The following is a 16459-nucleotide window of genomic DNA, read 5'->3' as shown; positions in this document are numbered from 1 at the left end:
AAAGCTTGTGAAGAAGAATTTCTAAGTACCTATTCAGCATCCTTTTAGGAATTGACCCCTTAACTCAGTGATTTTCAACCTTTTTCATCTCATGGCACACTTCTAAGGCACTAAAATGGTCAAGGCACACCACCAGGTTTTTGACAATTGCCAAGGCACACCATGCTGCCAGTGGGGGCTCACATCTCCCATTGGCCCTATTAAAAAATGACCTTCTCCCAAATTCCTGTGGCATACCTGTGGACCATTCGCGGCACACCAGTGTGCCACTGCACAGTGGTTGAAAATGGCTGCCTTAACTAGTTAGATCAGAGCTGGAAATTTCTCTGGCTTCATTTAAACTGCTTTGTGGTTCAGACTGTGAATCTTTCTCTTCTTTTCTGAATTATCCACCTCGGAAAGTACTAATGATTACATTCTTCTCTGTAACACCTAATAATGAATCTCTTTCTTCTGTCTCTTGCATTCAGCTCATTCTTTTCCCTTTAACTCTTTGATCCACATCATTTCACATCAGTTTGCCACCTGCCATCTGAGAACCAGTCAAGTTCTGGTACAGTAAACATTTCAAGCTCTACATTTCATGTAAATCTCTTTCATGCTCTAGATGTTGTTAAAGACTCCCATGTTGTAAATCTTACTTTGACAGTGGAATTGAAAGCTTTCAAAATACTAGATTCCCTAGATACCTGAGATTGCTGCCCTACTAGCCATAAAAGTGCTTTGGGGTTTGGGCAGTATTGCATTTTTCCCTGGCATGTTGTATGTGGCTTTGGATAGCTGGGTCATCTCTAATAATGAGCTTACTGTTTTTCAGAATTGAGAAAAATGTATTCTAGTTGTGTTGCATAGCAATTGTCCTGTGGGCCTCGGGGAAGAGCCTGCTAACAAATGACCTCTTCCAGAGGTCTCCTTCATACTGTGAGAACTGTGCCTTCTCTCTGCCCCAGGATAAGGAACAAGTCCAAGAATCATGGTTCATCAGCAAATAGCCATTCGTATTTGTGGTTAGCCTGATGCTGCCGAGACATTAATTACTGTGGATTTTCTCGACACGTTGGGCTAAATCTCCCTGGCATACCTTTCAGTCATTGCTTTTTTCTGACAGCTCTGAAGCTGAATGAGCTACAGAGTGTACATAGGGTTTCCACTGACTGACAGAAAGAGGCTGTTGGAAAGAGGGTAGTGGGTCATCTTTTCCATTCACGTGGTCTTATTTCCCTCTTCTTGTACTGGCTTGTCATGTTTCATTTTTAAATGTTTCTCAAAAGACAGGGTTTTGTTTACTGATATATGTTGTAGCTACACTGGCTTCAAATTTCATCACATTGAAAATAAAAAGTCATTTGCTTTTTTGGTTTTGAAGGAATGGGATTGGGGAGATATTTGAAAATTTAAAAAAAAATTAGAGCTGTTTGACTATTGATAAAAGATTGTGCTAATATACAGAGAGAGAGAGAGAGAGAGAGAGAGAGAGAGAGAGAGATGTACAGTAGATGTGATGGGTCACATTGGAACTGATTTCACCTCAGTGTCATAGGCAATACTGCTGGCTGATGCGACTGAGAGTGGAAGTTGCCACAAGCCTGAGGCAAGTAACAATTGCCCTCAGGCAAATAGATATGTGGCAGCACTCATTTCCTGCTTCTCACTTACTCCTGGATGGTGTTATGTCTTTCTCCAGACTCAAGAACACAGCAAGACTAATTTGTGTTTGTGTGTATCAGTCATGTCCTTTTAATCCAGACAGTCGTATGGTACTACAGGTCCAGCCAATTTATACACGGATTTGACTCAACACAAATGGCCCCTGCAAATGAGAACGAATGTGCTGATCCCTGGAAAAGGGGAAAAATGCACCCCTTTAAAATCACTGAACAGTCCTTTAACAACAGCCTCTTTAATGAGGGGGGGGGCAGCTGGCTGACAATCCACCATTCCTTCTCTCTCCAGGCGACCCCTCCCTTCCCCCTGAAAGAAAGGTGATCACTTTGCATTGGTGAAGGGAGGGGCTGAGTGAAGCGCCTTTGTAAGCGCTTGGAGGACAACTGATTGATGGATTGCCTTCTTAATGACTCTTACCTTACATCACAAAGGTCAGCAAGGCTGTTTTTAAATCACAGGAGTAAAGAAACTTTGTTTTTTTAAATTGATTTACTATAGTGCCTTTTTTTGCCATGCTTGGAACAGAACCCACATGAATAATGAGGCTCAACCTGTATTTTCAACCTTGGGAAGAGCACTGCAGTGTTATCCCAACTTTGTCTCTTGGTCTAAAGCCAGAAGGGGCAGTTAGAATGGCTCACTTTTCCAGTGCTGAATATCCCAGTGCAATGCTCTTGGTTTTTTTGTGATGTGGGAAAGCATTGGAAAGACCTCTAATGGGGAGATAGATACCATTAATCTTTAATCCGTCCAGTTGGGGGGAAAAGGTGCTCTGGTGGCAAAGGGGGAATAGGAAAAGACTGGGCAAGCGGATGAATGATAAGCAAGGTTGGCTTCTGCTGGGCTAATATAAGCCTATACTCCATTCTCTGTGTGTTTTGCTATTGATCTTCTATAGCAGGGAAATGACATTGCAGTCATCTGACTTGGTTTGGGGATTCTTTTCTGGTTTAAGGACTTGTGAGGTTATTCCAAAATGAAAGTTTAGTTGAACTCTTGCATCAGTTCGCATTCTAGCCCAATTTAATTAAGGGGGGGGGCAAATGTCATAACCCTCAACTAACTGTAACTAACATTGTTATTTAATGATGCAAACTATTTTACCTGAGAAACATAGTTTGCTGTGTGCTTCAGCTGTGTATAATACATGAAATAAATTCAAAAGGTGAAAGTAGGTGGTATCTTGATTGCAAACTGTAGAAATTTTTAAAAACTAGCTAATCTCTAACAGTATGCAATGTGCAGTGCAATCCTATCTTGCGCCTGGAATAGGCAGGCCAGGAGGACCAGAAGTGGCTCCGCCAGAGCCAAAGGTAAACTCTTCCCCTTACCCCTAGGTAGGCCACCACAGACCTAATGGGTCTCCTTGAACCTGCGCCACATCAGGAAGTGATGCAAGTTCAAGCAGAATGGAGCGACTTGGAGCTACTCCATGCTGCTCAGGGAAAAGGGTTGGGATCTGGCATAACTGCTGGGTCCCAGCCCCGCCTCTTGCTCCCCACCCACCCACCCCTGGAATGCCCTCCCCCCTCCCTCCCCCCATCCTGGAACGCCTCCCTCGCACTTCATCACTGCCCTTCCCAGACCCCTGCATTGACCGAGCTCAGCTGGTGGCACAGCCTTCCCTCCCCAGGTTGGCATGGAGGCTGGATGTAGCCTCTGTGGGCCAACGTGCATCCCTGCGCTGGCCCGGCCAACAGATGAGGAGGCGCAAACGTGCTTTAAGGCATGTTTGCAACCCTCCTGGGCCGGCTCAAGGTTAGGATTGCGTCTTTAGAATATTTTATTACACTGACAAATGGGAGGAAATTGGTCTCCTTGTTCCATTTTGCTGTGAGATAATTTATTTTCTTTAATAATCAGGACTGACTACAGCACTTGGGCCTACCCGGGCATGGGCCACCACTCGACATCCCATCCCATTGGCTGACAGAGAAGAGAGGGAGGAGGTTGTGTAATCATGTTCTCTTCCTCTTGTCTGTCATCTAATGGAGGCAGAGATATTTCTGTTGCAGTGGGTGGAAGAAACATTGGCCCATTGATAACCCTGAAGAAAAGGAGGAAAAGAGTATTTGATCACTTTGCCGTCGTTGCCTCCCCATCAGCAAGGCTGTGAAAAATATTCCCCAACCCATTAGTCAGCTGGGAAAAATGGAAGGAAGGAAGGAAGGAAGGAAGAAAGGAAGGAAGGAAGATGCATAAGCATGCAAAATTCACACTGGTGCTTCCTCTTTCCTTCTCTCCCTGCTTGCCTGTTGGAACATTCTCATCTGTCCATCTGCCTAGATTGGAAGGTGGCAAATCAAGCTGGGGGGAGGGACAAGGCAAAGCAGGGGAGAAGTCTGGGTTCACATGCAGTTTGTGTACACTTGGGCAGCCTTTGGAGGGGGAGGATCTGTGCCCAAGGCCTGGCTGCCTGACCTCAATCTTGGCAATAGTCATATTTTCAACCACATACTAGGTGAGCAAAGTCATGAATTTCACTTGGACTAATGCTTTTATACATATAAACACAAGGATAAAAGCATTGAGTGCTATTGACCTATTAGTGCAATGTGCACCTAATAGTGCAATGTGACCTATTATTATAAGCTATTTTTCAGGGGTTTAGCCAATATTTTAAAAGTTTTATGTTAAGAATTGAAGATCTTTTACTTTATTTATAGGGAACCTGTTTCAATTAAAACAAGTGGTTGCATGCATTCTTATGAATCTCTTGGTCTCAACCACCCACTCCCATCCAATTTCTTTTTCTTTCAGGCACATCAGCTGGATTATTCAGCTCACTACCTGCGTCTTAAGTTCCTGACAGGAAACCAAATTCAGTTTTATATACCAAAGTCTGAAGAGGATATCTATGAATTGGTAATGCAATTTCTTCAGTAATTTTATGCAACTCCATTTTAAAAAATTGCCATTGTCCTACTCTTTCTCCTGGGTAAATAACTACAGTCTTTCATAAATAGGAGCAACTTTGAAACCACAGGAAATGAGCGTATGTGTGTGAGGAACACAGGATCTTTCTTTTTCATCTAGTAATTCACTTTCCAGCAAAATACAAAAACTCATAGCTCATGAATTGCTCATATTGAAGGAGGGGGAAGTATCTGGATAAATATAGGGGAATAGGTTTTCCCAGGTGTAAGAAGCAGCATGGAGAAGATGATACAGATGGAACGCAAAAATTATTGGTCATTCAATCTGGAGAAAAGAAATTTAAGATCCCTTGTAAGGACATTTTACACATTGGATTCAATTAGCGTGAATTAGAATATAATATAATAGATTAATATAAAGTTAATATAATATAAAAGAATATAATATAATATAAAGTTATTACATGTCTTTAAAAAAATCTACATTCTTCTGAATCATTGGACCTTGATAAATGTAAATGGAAAAGAGAGTAAATTCTGACCCCTAGGGGAGATGACTGGGATTGCTGGATTTAAAAAAGGAATACTTTCCTGTTAATAGAAAGTCATATGTCATACGCAGGTGGGGCCTCAGTATCTGCGAGGAATCCATTTTCAGAACCCTTGCTGATACCGAAAATCACAGTTAATCAAATCCGTGGTTTTCTGCCCCTTTCTCCCAATGAAGGGGACCAAAGCTGTGAAAAAACACCACTTTCCCAAGGGAAACCGGAAGTGGTTTTTTTGGCCATATGAGGCATTTTGAGGCCTAGCAAAGCCCCTACCTCTGCAGGCTTCAGAAAGCTATCTGGTCCCCTTCGGAGGGCTCAGGTGGAGCTGAATCTGGCTCAGTACAGGTCCGGGTGACCCAGAGCGAGATCCATGGTTGAAAAATCTGTGGATAAACAGGCTCCACCTGGAGGGAGGGAGGGCGAGAGAGTGAGAGAGAACCATTAGTTTTTACTACTTGTATATTTCTAAAAGTGCTCTTTGCAATATCATATAAAGATGACTACGTTTATGAATGAGAATATGTATTTAGAAAAATGTGTAAATAGTCATGTGAGTATGCTATTTGGATCAGATCCTTGTTTCAGAGCCATGTATGACTCTCTGTGGATGGTGGGGTTTATGATGGAGGTGAAATCTGCCTCATCTATTTATGGAACACCCTCATAACCATCAGCCAGACGGCCGTGTCCCCTTCCACTTTGCTAGATATTCAAGGCAGTGATATCCAGAAAAGTTGCTGTGCATGGTAGTTATTCCGCTTCCTCTGTGTTCAATCATTTTTTTCCCCAATTGAACTGCTGTGAAAGTACTATGCATGATTTTTTAAGCATCAATGGGAATTTTGAACATTTATTATGCATAGATGCTCTTTCAGCATTGAGACATGCAAGTGCATAGACACAGTTCATAGCAGTGGAGTGTACAGGTTTGTTTCCTTGCTGCTGTTCTACTTTCCCTGCTTTTTCTCTCTGAGGTAAGAAGCTCTGTTTAAACCATTGAAAATGTATATACTGTATGTAGCAGTATGTTTTCTTTTTTAAAAATCCTCTTCCCCATTCCTTGAAGGGAGGAAACAGGCATAAAATAAAAAAGAGGGCCCATGGTGTGTTCTTTAGTCAGCTGCCTGATCATCTTCACAGTTGAACTAACAAAAATAACAAAACATTGAAGTCTGTTCAAGCTGCCAGGCTTGTCCCTCCTTGCACTTTCCCTCTATCACTTGCTGCCACCTTCTCCTCCATCTCTTTTTTTCCAGCTGAGTTAAAATCTACAAGACACCCTACAGCTGGGTGCCTGTGTCAAGCATTCTCTGTGGGGAACTTTCATAATTTTCTCCTGGTGGCAGGGAAGGAGTGAGCAGTGCTGGGCAAAATGAACTTGGAACGTTTGTTTGATTTGGTGATGTTTGGCAGTTAGGTATGAAGGCACATATGTCAGAGGCACCCATAATGGCGTAATCAAGTCACCCCCAACCTTTCAAGCTCTTACATTGATTTAAATGTGAAAAGAAAAATGCTTTTTAGGGCCAGCTACTGCGCACTCTTTCTGGTGAGTAGTGAAAATAAAATCCACAGCAAGAGCATGTGCTGACCGGGCCCAAAGTGGCCTGAAGATTGCCAAAGGGAAGCTTAGGCACTGTGGTGACATGTCCCCATGAGCATCATGTTGGGGGCAGCCTGACCTAGTAATGCCATTACATGTGTAGAATGTTCCCAATGCTGTGAGACTTTTTGTATACGTTACATATATTGTCTCCCTACATTAAAAAAATGGTGAGCAAAATAGCAAGCAACAACAATATAGTTCCATATAAACATTATTTTTGGTTTTGTTTCAGCTGTATAAAGAAATTGAAATCTGTGAGAAAATTACACAGCAAATTCACATTGAGAAATCTGACACATTGTCTGAAAACTATGGTGAGTGTGGGCTCTCTTGTTTCCCAGTTTCTTATATTGGAAATTTATCTCCCCCCATTTTTAGTTAAAAGAATTTGGCAGTAAGCTCTAAAAGTCACATACTGTTTGAGGATTTACCTAGTAGACTATCTGTGCGGGGAACTGAGGACAGCTCTTCCCAAATGGCCAGTTGAAAGACTGACTAGCACTCTGTTGTCAACATGCTTGCATTAAACCATTAAGCATACTTCTGAACTATGGAAAAAATCTAACCTTTTAGCAAAATCTCTCTTATCTCAGCTTAAGTGCTATGCCAACTTTGCCAAGAGTGGAGGTAGGATTGCACTATCATGCCACTGTCTCTCTTTTGGCACACACCTTGCCAAGATAGGGAAAGGGTACAGACAGCACTGTAAATTGACTTCTTCAAAGTGGAAATTTTCCCTTAAGAGAAAGAGATACAGGTCATGAGGTACAGTGTGATCTCACCCCCCTTTTTTGCTAAGGTGAAGAGTGGAGTCACACACAAAGATGGTGGCCTGGAGCAGAGCATTGTTGAGCATGGAAAGTACTTTTTGGTTACATGTTTTTGGGGGGGGCACGGGGGAAGACAAGAAGTGGTCTGTCTTCCATTGGGAGTTTTATACCTCTGAAATAATAGATTTTATGCTGAAACTTTGGGTGAAAGACAGTGCAAAACATGGCCTTCTGTTTTAGTCCAGCCGTCCACTGCTGCTGTTTCCACTTTTCAGGTTTCTAAAAATACCAGCTTGGTCTATGAAGATTGCCCTCTGGACAGACAAATTCTCTTCATATTGCTCTGTGTTTGCAGTTTAACCCACTGCATGAGCGATCTGCATCTTTAATGTTTATCTGGGCTACTGTGCTTTAGTGTGTAACATTTTCAAATCCCCAGACTGCTTATTATACAGCTGCAGGGCAGAATATTGAGGTCTGCTACAAAGTGGCAATGCTGGATTGTATTTGAAAGCAAAAGGCTTAAATGATTAATACTTACTGGCAGAATTTTGACATTTAGTACCTGAGGTGTGATAACATGCCTATTGTTGATGGGGTTCCTTTTATTAAAGTACCTTACATTATTATACCATTGACTTTCTTTGTCACAAAATAAATGGATTCATGGGGTTAGAAATGTTTTTGTGACATTTTTCTAGACGACCATATACATTCTGTGTTAAAAGAAATTAAACCTTATGAAAACAGAATGTATTTCAACTGACATCTGCTGCTCTGGAAATAATTAAAATTATATATACATATTAGACTGAATTCTATGATGGTAAACACTGCAAAGCATGTATATGCACATGAGATTTAAAATATACTTTTAATGCCATGAATGCATTCAATTTGTGGTACCATAAGACAAGGAGGGTCAATGATTGTTCCATTGAGTGGGCTACAACTACTGCTGTATGCCAACAGTATTTCTCTTTATAAATTCTTCAGTGCTTTCAGTCCAGATGATTGTTTTCTAAAATCAATGAAATATACCCATGTGGTTACTTCAAGCAACCAGTGGTGCACGCTACTGCAAGCACTCTGGTCTCCGTTTCTACTCCCTCAATGTCCTTCATGAGCCCCAGCAATTCTGTTTCAATGTCATTCCTATGCTGAAAAATATGGGTCAAAGTATTTCCTCTGGGAGTAGTCTTGACTTAAAGAGTCGGTCTATGGACTCTGACAGTGTGTGGGTGAATACAGGCGCCGTATGACTATGGCTATAAACTGATGAAATAATTTTAATTAGTTCCCTGACTTTCAGTTAGTAATTGATCAGTGCAAAAACATTTGCACAATATCACAGCTTCAGTATCAATAAATGCCTTTTAATTTTTTCAGTTCATTTTTCGCAAGAGAGAAAAATAAATTAAAGAACACAGTACAAATAACAAACAAAACAAACAATTGCAAACAGAAATTGAGATACAGGTGGGTTCTTGTCATCTGCAGGTTTGCGATCCACGGATTCAGCGTGTTAGAGTAATTCAGAAAAGCTCCCAGACGCAACCCTGAGGTTCAAATGAACCCAAGGAGACTTCCAGCAGCCCAAATTCCCCCATGGGATACAGCATAGCCCACATTGGTGCCACTGCATCCAGTTTTTGCTTAAACCAGAAGTGCCTGTCAGAAGGCTCTGGCAGGCCTTCTGAAGTATGGGGAGGAAGGCACTTCTGGTCACATCCAGAGGTCCAACAGCAGATTTCTGTATCCATGGATTTTTGGTATTAATGGGGGGTTTGGGAATTGACCCCCACAGATACCAAAGACCCACTATATATCTCCTTTCATTGCAAAGATAAGCAGCCCTATCCTAACCGAATTCCTGTGCAGTGGCACCAGCTTGGGCTATACTGTATCCCACAGGGGAATTTTGGCTGCTTGAGGTCTTCCCAGGCTAAGTGTACACTTGTCCCTTAGGTCAGCAGCTGCTGTTAGTCAGCTTGGACCTGCACCAGCTGTATCACTGGTGCAAGTCTGATCCATGCAGGTGGATCAGGCCCGAGAAGGGGATCAGGATACGGTGCACTCTGGTGCCTTCAATCTCGCCCCCTTCCGTCCTGATCCACCAACCCTATCTCCTCCCCATTCCACACACTAAAACAATTCTTTTTTATCCCCATTCCCACCTAAAACAAGTCTTCTTGGTCCCTTCCTCAGCCTGACCTGGCCCACCCTGCCATCTCCCTGTTTCACCCATTGCTCCTCTTTTTTGCCCTCTCTGTCCCCATTCAGCACCCTCTCCCCTCCCTTCAAACCTCCTGCATGGGCTTATTTGCTCTAGTGCATGCCTATAGGTCTACCAGCATGTGAGAGGCCACTTTGGCCCTCCTGCCAGCAGGGCCGCAGGGCATACCATTGGAGGCTGATTTGTGACAGTCATAAAGCAGCCTCTGCCAGCACAACACTAGTTATGTCAGTGGGTGAGGGGGTTTGAATTGGGCCACTAGGTACAGTTGGTGAACCAGGATACCTGAAGGATTGCCTTCCCGCATGGGCATCTACCTGTCCATTAAGGGACAGCCCGACCAGTTAGCCCCTTTATGAGCAAGGGACCTTGGCTAGTGACCCACACAACTGACTTTTGACACCATCCCTATCTGTCAAGCCTCCTCTTGCCAACTTTTATGTCAGCCTTTTATGCCAAATTTTATGCCAAGCATTCAGCATTGACTAAAGACTCTATTTCTTACTGCCTCTGGTGAAGACCCATATTGCTGACTGTGGACATTATGTTGTAATGCTATTTTCTGCTATTGTTAATGTGGTTATAGTTTTACAATTGTTTTTACTGTAATTTTAAATGTTGGCCTTAGAAAAATGTGAGTCCAGTCCTATCCTTTCCCCCCTCGCTGTGCAGCCACACCAAAAATAGACATGTATCTAGCAGGGGAAGCAGATTGGAAGGGGAAAGGGGGATTATTTCCCCTTAACATAGGAGCACAAGAAGAGCCCTGCTGGATCAGCCAAAGGCTCATCTAGTCCAGCTTCCTGTATCCTACACTGGCCCACCAAATGCTTCAGGGGGGCACACGAAACAAGACACAAACTGTGTCCAGGTGCCCTTCCCTGCATCTGGCATTCTGAGGTAGCCTTTTTCTAAAATCGGGAGCTTGCACATACCTATCATGACTTGTAACCCATGATGGACTTTTCCTCCAGAAATTTGTCCAATCTCCTCTTAAAGGAAACTAGGCGAGATGTTGTCACTTCCTGTGACAAGGAGTTCCACAGAATAACTACATGCTGGGTAAAGAAATATTAACTTGCAATTTTTGGCATCCACGGGGTTCTGGGAAAAGAACCCCTGCGGATGCCAAGACACAACCTACAGTATTATCCCCAAATTGCAGCTGGGAAGACTGAATCTGAAGGCAGATTAGGTCTGCCTAAAGCCACCTAGTGAGTTCATGGTACAGGTGGGATTAGAACCAGAGAAGTATTGATTTGCAGTTTAGTATATTCCTGCTTTTTCTGGAAATACCTATGCTTGTGGTTGATACATAAGCAAAATTTAGAGAACAAAAAGTAGAATTTGGGTCTTAACAAAAATAATGAAATATAAGTATGTGTATGATTTTTAGTTCAGAGAGCTACCTGCATGAGTAATGTGCATGTAGTCTCTATATGAATGAGGATGCAGTCCTAAACACACTTACTAAAAACTAAATCCTTTTGAACTTATGAGTAATAAATATGCTCAAGTTTGCTCTGTAAAATTTTTTGCTTGTGTAGATAGAATTTAGTTCCATATTATACCTTAGTTTACTTCAGTATAGCACAGTTGTTCAACATCGGTTTATTAACTGGATCTTTTTGTTTGCATAATGAATTGAAAAGATACTTAGTCTTGTTACTGAATATTTCAATAGGCTTTTCTCTATCCTCTGCGGAAGAAGAAGGGATTCGTCGGCTCCATGTGAACAGTGTTAAAGAGACGGGTCTGGCTTTCAAGAAAGGTATGATACTAGGGCAGTGGTTTCTAAATCGACACTCAAACAAGATAAAGGCAGTAAGGCACTTTGCACGATAAAACGATAATTCACAAAAGTGATTTGATCCATTGGCGTGATCCTGTTTCATGCTTGCACTGAAGCTCTAGCAAATACTGTGTCTGGAACAAGAAGACCATGTTACCCACCAACTGTGCAACTGTTTGCAATAGTTTCAAAATCTAACTGGTCAGGGATGGAACAGCACAGTCTTTGCATCACTTGATGCAGTATCTCACTGTCGCGTATCCCTGGGTTTTACTGGGTCCTGGCTTTTGCTCTGGGATGGATCACGCTTGTACATATAGCATGTCTGTGCAGCATGCTCTGAAAGTGTTCTATTAATAACTGAAAAGTTAGTGTCTGAAAAACTCATGAAATTCCAGTACAAAATAAAATTCCAAGCATAGCAAATAACTTGCTATGTGAATCTGAATCTCCTTCTTTCTCTTCGCAGGCTTGAAATCTGGTGACGAAATTCTTGATATTAATAAAAAGGCTGCTGAAGACCTGAATCCAGTCATGCTAAGGGATGTTCTTGTTCAGCATTCTCTGTGCCTTACAGTACGGACTTATCCTGAGATAGAGGCAGGACAAAAACTAACTCAGCTACCACCACGTCGCACAGATGGTTCTCTCGACCTGGCAGATAGCCCTCTGAGATCTGTCAGCAGTAGCCAAGGTACCATTTTTACTCAACACATAAAGCCCTGGTGGATTTACAATGCTCAGGCATGAGCTCTTGCTAGGTGTTTTTGAGGCATTGTAAGATCTGTTCTCTTAACAACTGTAGTCCTGATTCAACACTCCTCCAGCGGTGGCTTGCTTTCCGGCTCTGAATCCCGAGGAAGAGGAGCGCCTGGCTGATGAGGCCCTGGCTGTGGCTCAGACTCTAGCATGAAGGTGAAGGGGGGATGGAAGACTGTCGAGCAGACACCACAGAATCAATGCACTTGGGGGTGGACTCAGTAGGCTCCTTATGTCAGGACGGGGAAGAGGAACATGGTGCAGGTGGGCACGACACACACCCTATATGTAAATTCTTTAGGCTTAGTTCCCAGGTTATAAATTTTTTCATGGCAGATTCAAGAAAGGTGGTTATTTCAGCTATCATTTAACCACATGAAACTGCTAGCATTAGCAGTGAGTCACAACAGATAATTTGCCTGTCTAAAATGGGAACCAACTTGGGAGATGTTAGGAAGGTTAGATCCATGATGATTTACCATGTTGTGTCTGCTGGTAATAATCAGAACGAGTGAACTCTTCCTTGGTCCCAGACTAAATCATAACTACTATCCTTGTGACAAAATGTCACAGTAACCTACTGTTTCCTGTTTACATGCTGAACTAGGCATAAAAATGGCGGTCCCATCTTAAGCCTCACACATGTTCACCAGGAGAGCCACAGTGCAAAACACTGCTGTGTGAAGTATGAGCCAGGTCCTAGGGACCTTTCTGTTGAATGAACTTTTCTGTTTTCTTTGTAGAGAAACATTCCATGTATGTATAGAACTTTCTTCCTGTGCAGACCTTTCTGCCTTAGTCAGACAACTGTTATATCAAGGCCAATTTTTACTTGCAGCAGTTGTGGACAAAAAATACTTTCAAATTTAGAACATTCCAATGCTACTTGGCTCTCATGGTTTGGTAACTGGCTGTTTGTACAAGAGATTTGGTGGATTAACAGCCCAATCCTAACCAGCACTGTTGTAGCCTCACTGTATATCCGAGGTAAGGGAACAAACATTTCCTTACCAGTGGTGTACCTGAGGGGGGGTAAGGGGACAAATATCCTGGACACCTGGCTGGGGGTGGTGGCGCCGTGCCACCATCCACTCCTGCATCACCCTCCCTTGCTCCACTCAGGCATCCAGGACCTTTTGCCCAGAGGCATTTTGAGGACTGGAGAAGCAGGCACTGCTTCCCTGACACTCGGAAGGCCTTGTAAAGTTTGCAGGAAGCAGAAAAACATCACTTCCAGTTTCACAGAGTAAACCGGAAACCAGAGGAAACATTCTGGTTTCGCAAAGGCTTTCCCGGCCTCCAGAATGCCTTCTAAGGGCATAAAAATGTCGCTTCCAGTTTCCTCCATGAAAGCAGAAGTACTGTTTTTCAGCCCTCCTAGGCCTTACAAGTGGGGAGAGTGTGCGTCCTCCCTGGGCCTCAAGAAGAGAGGTAGGAGTGGCAGCCCACCAGTGGGGTGGGTATCAGCTCAGCTGATGGTGGGGGCGGCAGCCTGCAGTCGTGGCCCCAGTTGGTACTGAGGCCAGGGTCACCACTGTTCCTTACCTTGAGGAGGCCTCTGTGACTGCCTCTCCAGGATGAAGTGTGCATTCCTTTGGCACGGCTGCATTGGTGCTGGAAAGTTAGTTTCGATTGAGCTGTAAAGTCTTTCTCTGTCACAAGATGTCAGCATTGCTGTATGTGAAACTGTTCGATGTAGGAAGGTAACGTGTTAACAAAAACAAAGATAACGTACAATGAATGGTCTGCTGGGTAACCAGTTAACATTTGTAAGAGAAACAAATGTTTCTGGGTAGCCAGGAGTCATACGAGTGCCTCTATGTAACTTAGAGGCAGGCTGCATCTCCTTCAAATATTCCTGTGTTCACCAGGAGAGCCACAGTGTAAAATACTGTGCTGTGTGAAGTATGAACCAGGTCCTAGGAAATATATGGTTACCTCCTGAATATTCTTTAACTCATTAAGAAAGAAAGGACCAGGAGTATAGACTCACCTTGTTTGGGTGAGCTTGCTCTGTTCACCACAAAAGATACTTGGGTGGTAGAAAATTTAACCAAGAAGAACTCTAGGACAGTGGTTCTCAAACATAATTTAGCTCTTTTTAGAATGACAGCGTGCTGGGATTCACCTGAAGTGAACTTGGAAGTGATGTCATGGCCAGAAGTGACATCATCTTGCAGGAAAATTTTTAACACTCCCCGTACAATAAAAGCAGTCAATTAAAAGTTTACAGTAAGTAAAAGTTTAAAAATGTATTTAAAATAAGGAAGAACCCTCCTAACTCTCCCAAGCAGTTGCTAATCTGTTTTAAAAAATTCCCCAGACATCCAAGGCTGTATCCACACTTACCCAGAAGTAAGCCCCCTTGACTATCATTGTTAAAACATGTACATCATGGCCTGTTGAAAGTACATTTCCGCAAATGCAGTCACGTACCATGGTAGCATCAAGTTGAATATATATAAAAAAATACAAGTTGAAATGAATGGGGACACATCTGAAATTGGCTCGTGACCCACCTAGTTTGAGAAACACTGCTCTCTAGGATATCTTCATTTGTCTTCATTTAACATGACTCACATAATGGAAAAATAACATTGTGAATGCCTATTCTTAAAGGAAAATCAGGTACATTTTCTTTAATAACTTCTTCAAGAATTCATGTGAAAACAGAATTCATATGGGTCTGAGAGTTTGAGGGAATAGATTATGCCCGAGTTACACACCAGGGATAATGAATGTCCTGGCCTGGCTTTGGGGAGAGCTTTGTGTGGACAAGGTCTATCAGTTTACCATTGTTTTCTCTTCTTCCCTTGTTCTTTGGAGGACTAGTGGAGGAGGGAGTCCTTGAGTATTTTGCAGAATTGCTTTAAGAAGAATCCCAAGCATGAAAAAAGCAAAAACATTTGCTCAGTTGAAAATGCATACAGGCATATCCCTTTCACGTGACTGAACCATTTTGAAACTAAGAACTGTTCTTGCACCTTTTTTCCTTGAAGGAAGTGTAGGCTTTTCTTATTTCTGTGCACTTCTGCTTATCATTTTCTTCTTGCTGTGACTTTAAACATGCAGTTCATCCTTTGTGTTTGGTCTTTTTGTAAACAGTACTCCTGTGACTTCTGGGTCTGTGGGTCTGTGGGTATGGGAAGCCCCTTTCCTTCTGTGCCACAGTCCTGGCAAAAAATCTTATTAACCCCATTGACTCCCATCCCTCCTCACTTTCGCTGTGATCTGGATAATATACAGACAGGTATACATGTAGAAAGGCAAACAACATGTTTTAAATTCATGCATAGTTTGGCCCTAAACCACTTATACATTTTGATAGCTCTCCCAATTTGCTGACAAAATCTGGTCATTCAAAAGACGAGTCACAGTCTCCTAGACAACAGAATCCGTTCAGAAATTCCACAGAGGTGAATTGCCAGGGAATGCCCAACCAGTGTGGGGACTATCTATTATCACACTCAGCAAATGTGTCTCAGCAATTTGAGACTGACAGCGTTACCTATAATAGAATGATGTTGATGTGTCAGAAATCTCCACACTAACCTGTCTCATTTTAAAGGCCACTAGGGGGCTAAGGATTAAGCGTCATAGTGAGAGCTTACCATGGTTAAGTCAGTTTCTTTGTTCATTTCTGTCTATGCCATTTTATTATGTAAAAAATTACCGTTGTATGCATCTTGAGGTTTGTTTGCTGTTTTTCTCATATTCAGAATTTTCATGGCTAGATGAATTGTTGTGTGGTATCTGATAACGGTTTTATGATTTCTAATCATATTATGTTACGTGTTTACTATTACAGTGGTCAGCCTTCGTATTGTAATGAAACAATACCATTGATTAAAACAGTCAGTTTAAAATTCTTAGCAATCTGCAGATTATATAGGATCTTTCAGCCTCATTATGTTGGGAAGAGCCAGCATTTGTTACAATTAGTTATTACTGTGATAAAGATGTACTGATTTAAGAATTGTTGCCACCCAGTGTGAATTCTGGAAAATCTTGTCTGGTGAAATGTATCTTCCTAAAAGAATTAAGCAATCTTGAGCTCAGCATGTTGTTGCTGATATTTAAAGTATCTTATATATGTGAACATAAACATGCATGCATTAAAAAAAAACTACAACCAAACAGCAACAACATGCAATGCAGTGCAATTCCATAAAGGGCAAAAAAATAAAAAAAGTAGCATCCAAAA

At 42.3% G+C, this 16459-nt stretch overlaps 1 protein-coding gene across 1 annotated transcript in view; it reads left to right on the top strand.

The window, feature by feature from the left end:
- The window catches only part of TIAM1 (TIAM Rac1 associated GEF 1), a 139079-nt gene that overhangs the window by 88854 nt on the left and 33766 nt on the right, over positions 1-16459 (top strand). Inside the window, exons 11-14 of the mRNA XM_066621633.1 lie at positions 4426-4530; positions 6931-7012; positions 11389-11475; positions 11966-12190. Of these exons, the coding sequence (XP_066477730.1) occupies positions 4426-4530; positions 6931-7012; positions 11389-11475; positions 11966-12190 (499 nt within the window). The remainder of the gene's footprint in view (positions 1-4425; positions 4531-6930; positions 7013-11388; positions 11476-11965; positions 12191-16459) is intronic.

This window comes from Tiliqua scincoides, chromosome 3, assembly GCF_035046505.1.
Source record: "Tiliqua scincoides isolate rTilSci1 chromosome 3, rTilSci1.hap2, whole genome shotgun sequence".
Classification (NCBI taxonomy): Eukaryota; Metazoa; Chordata; class Lepidosauria; order Squamata; family Scincidae; genus Tiliqua; species Tiliqua scincoides.
This window is presented reverse-complemented; position numbering and strand designations above follow the sequence as displayed.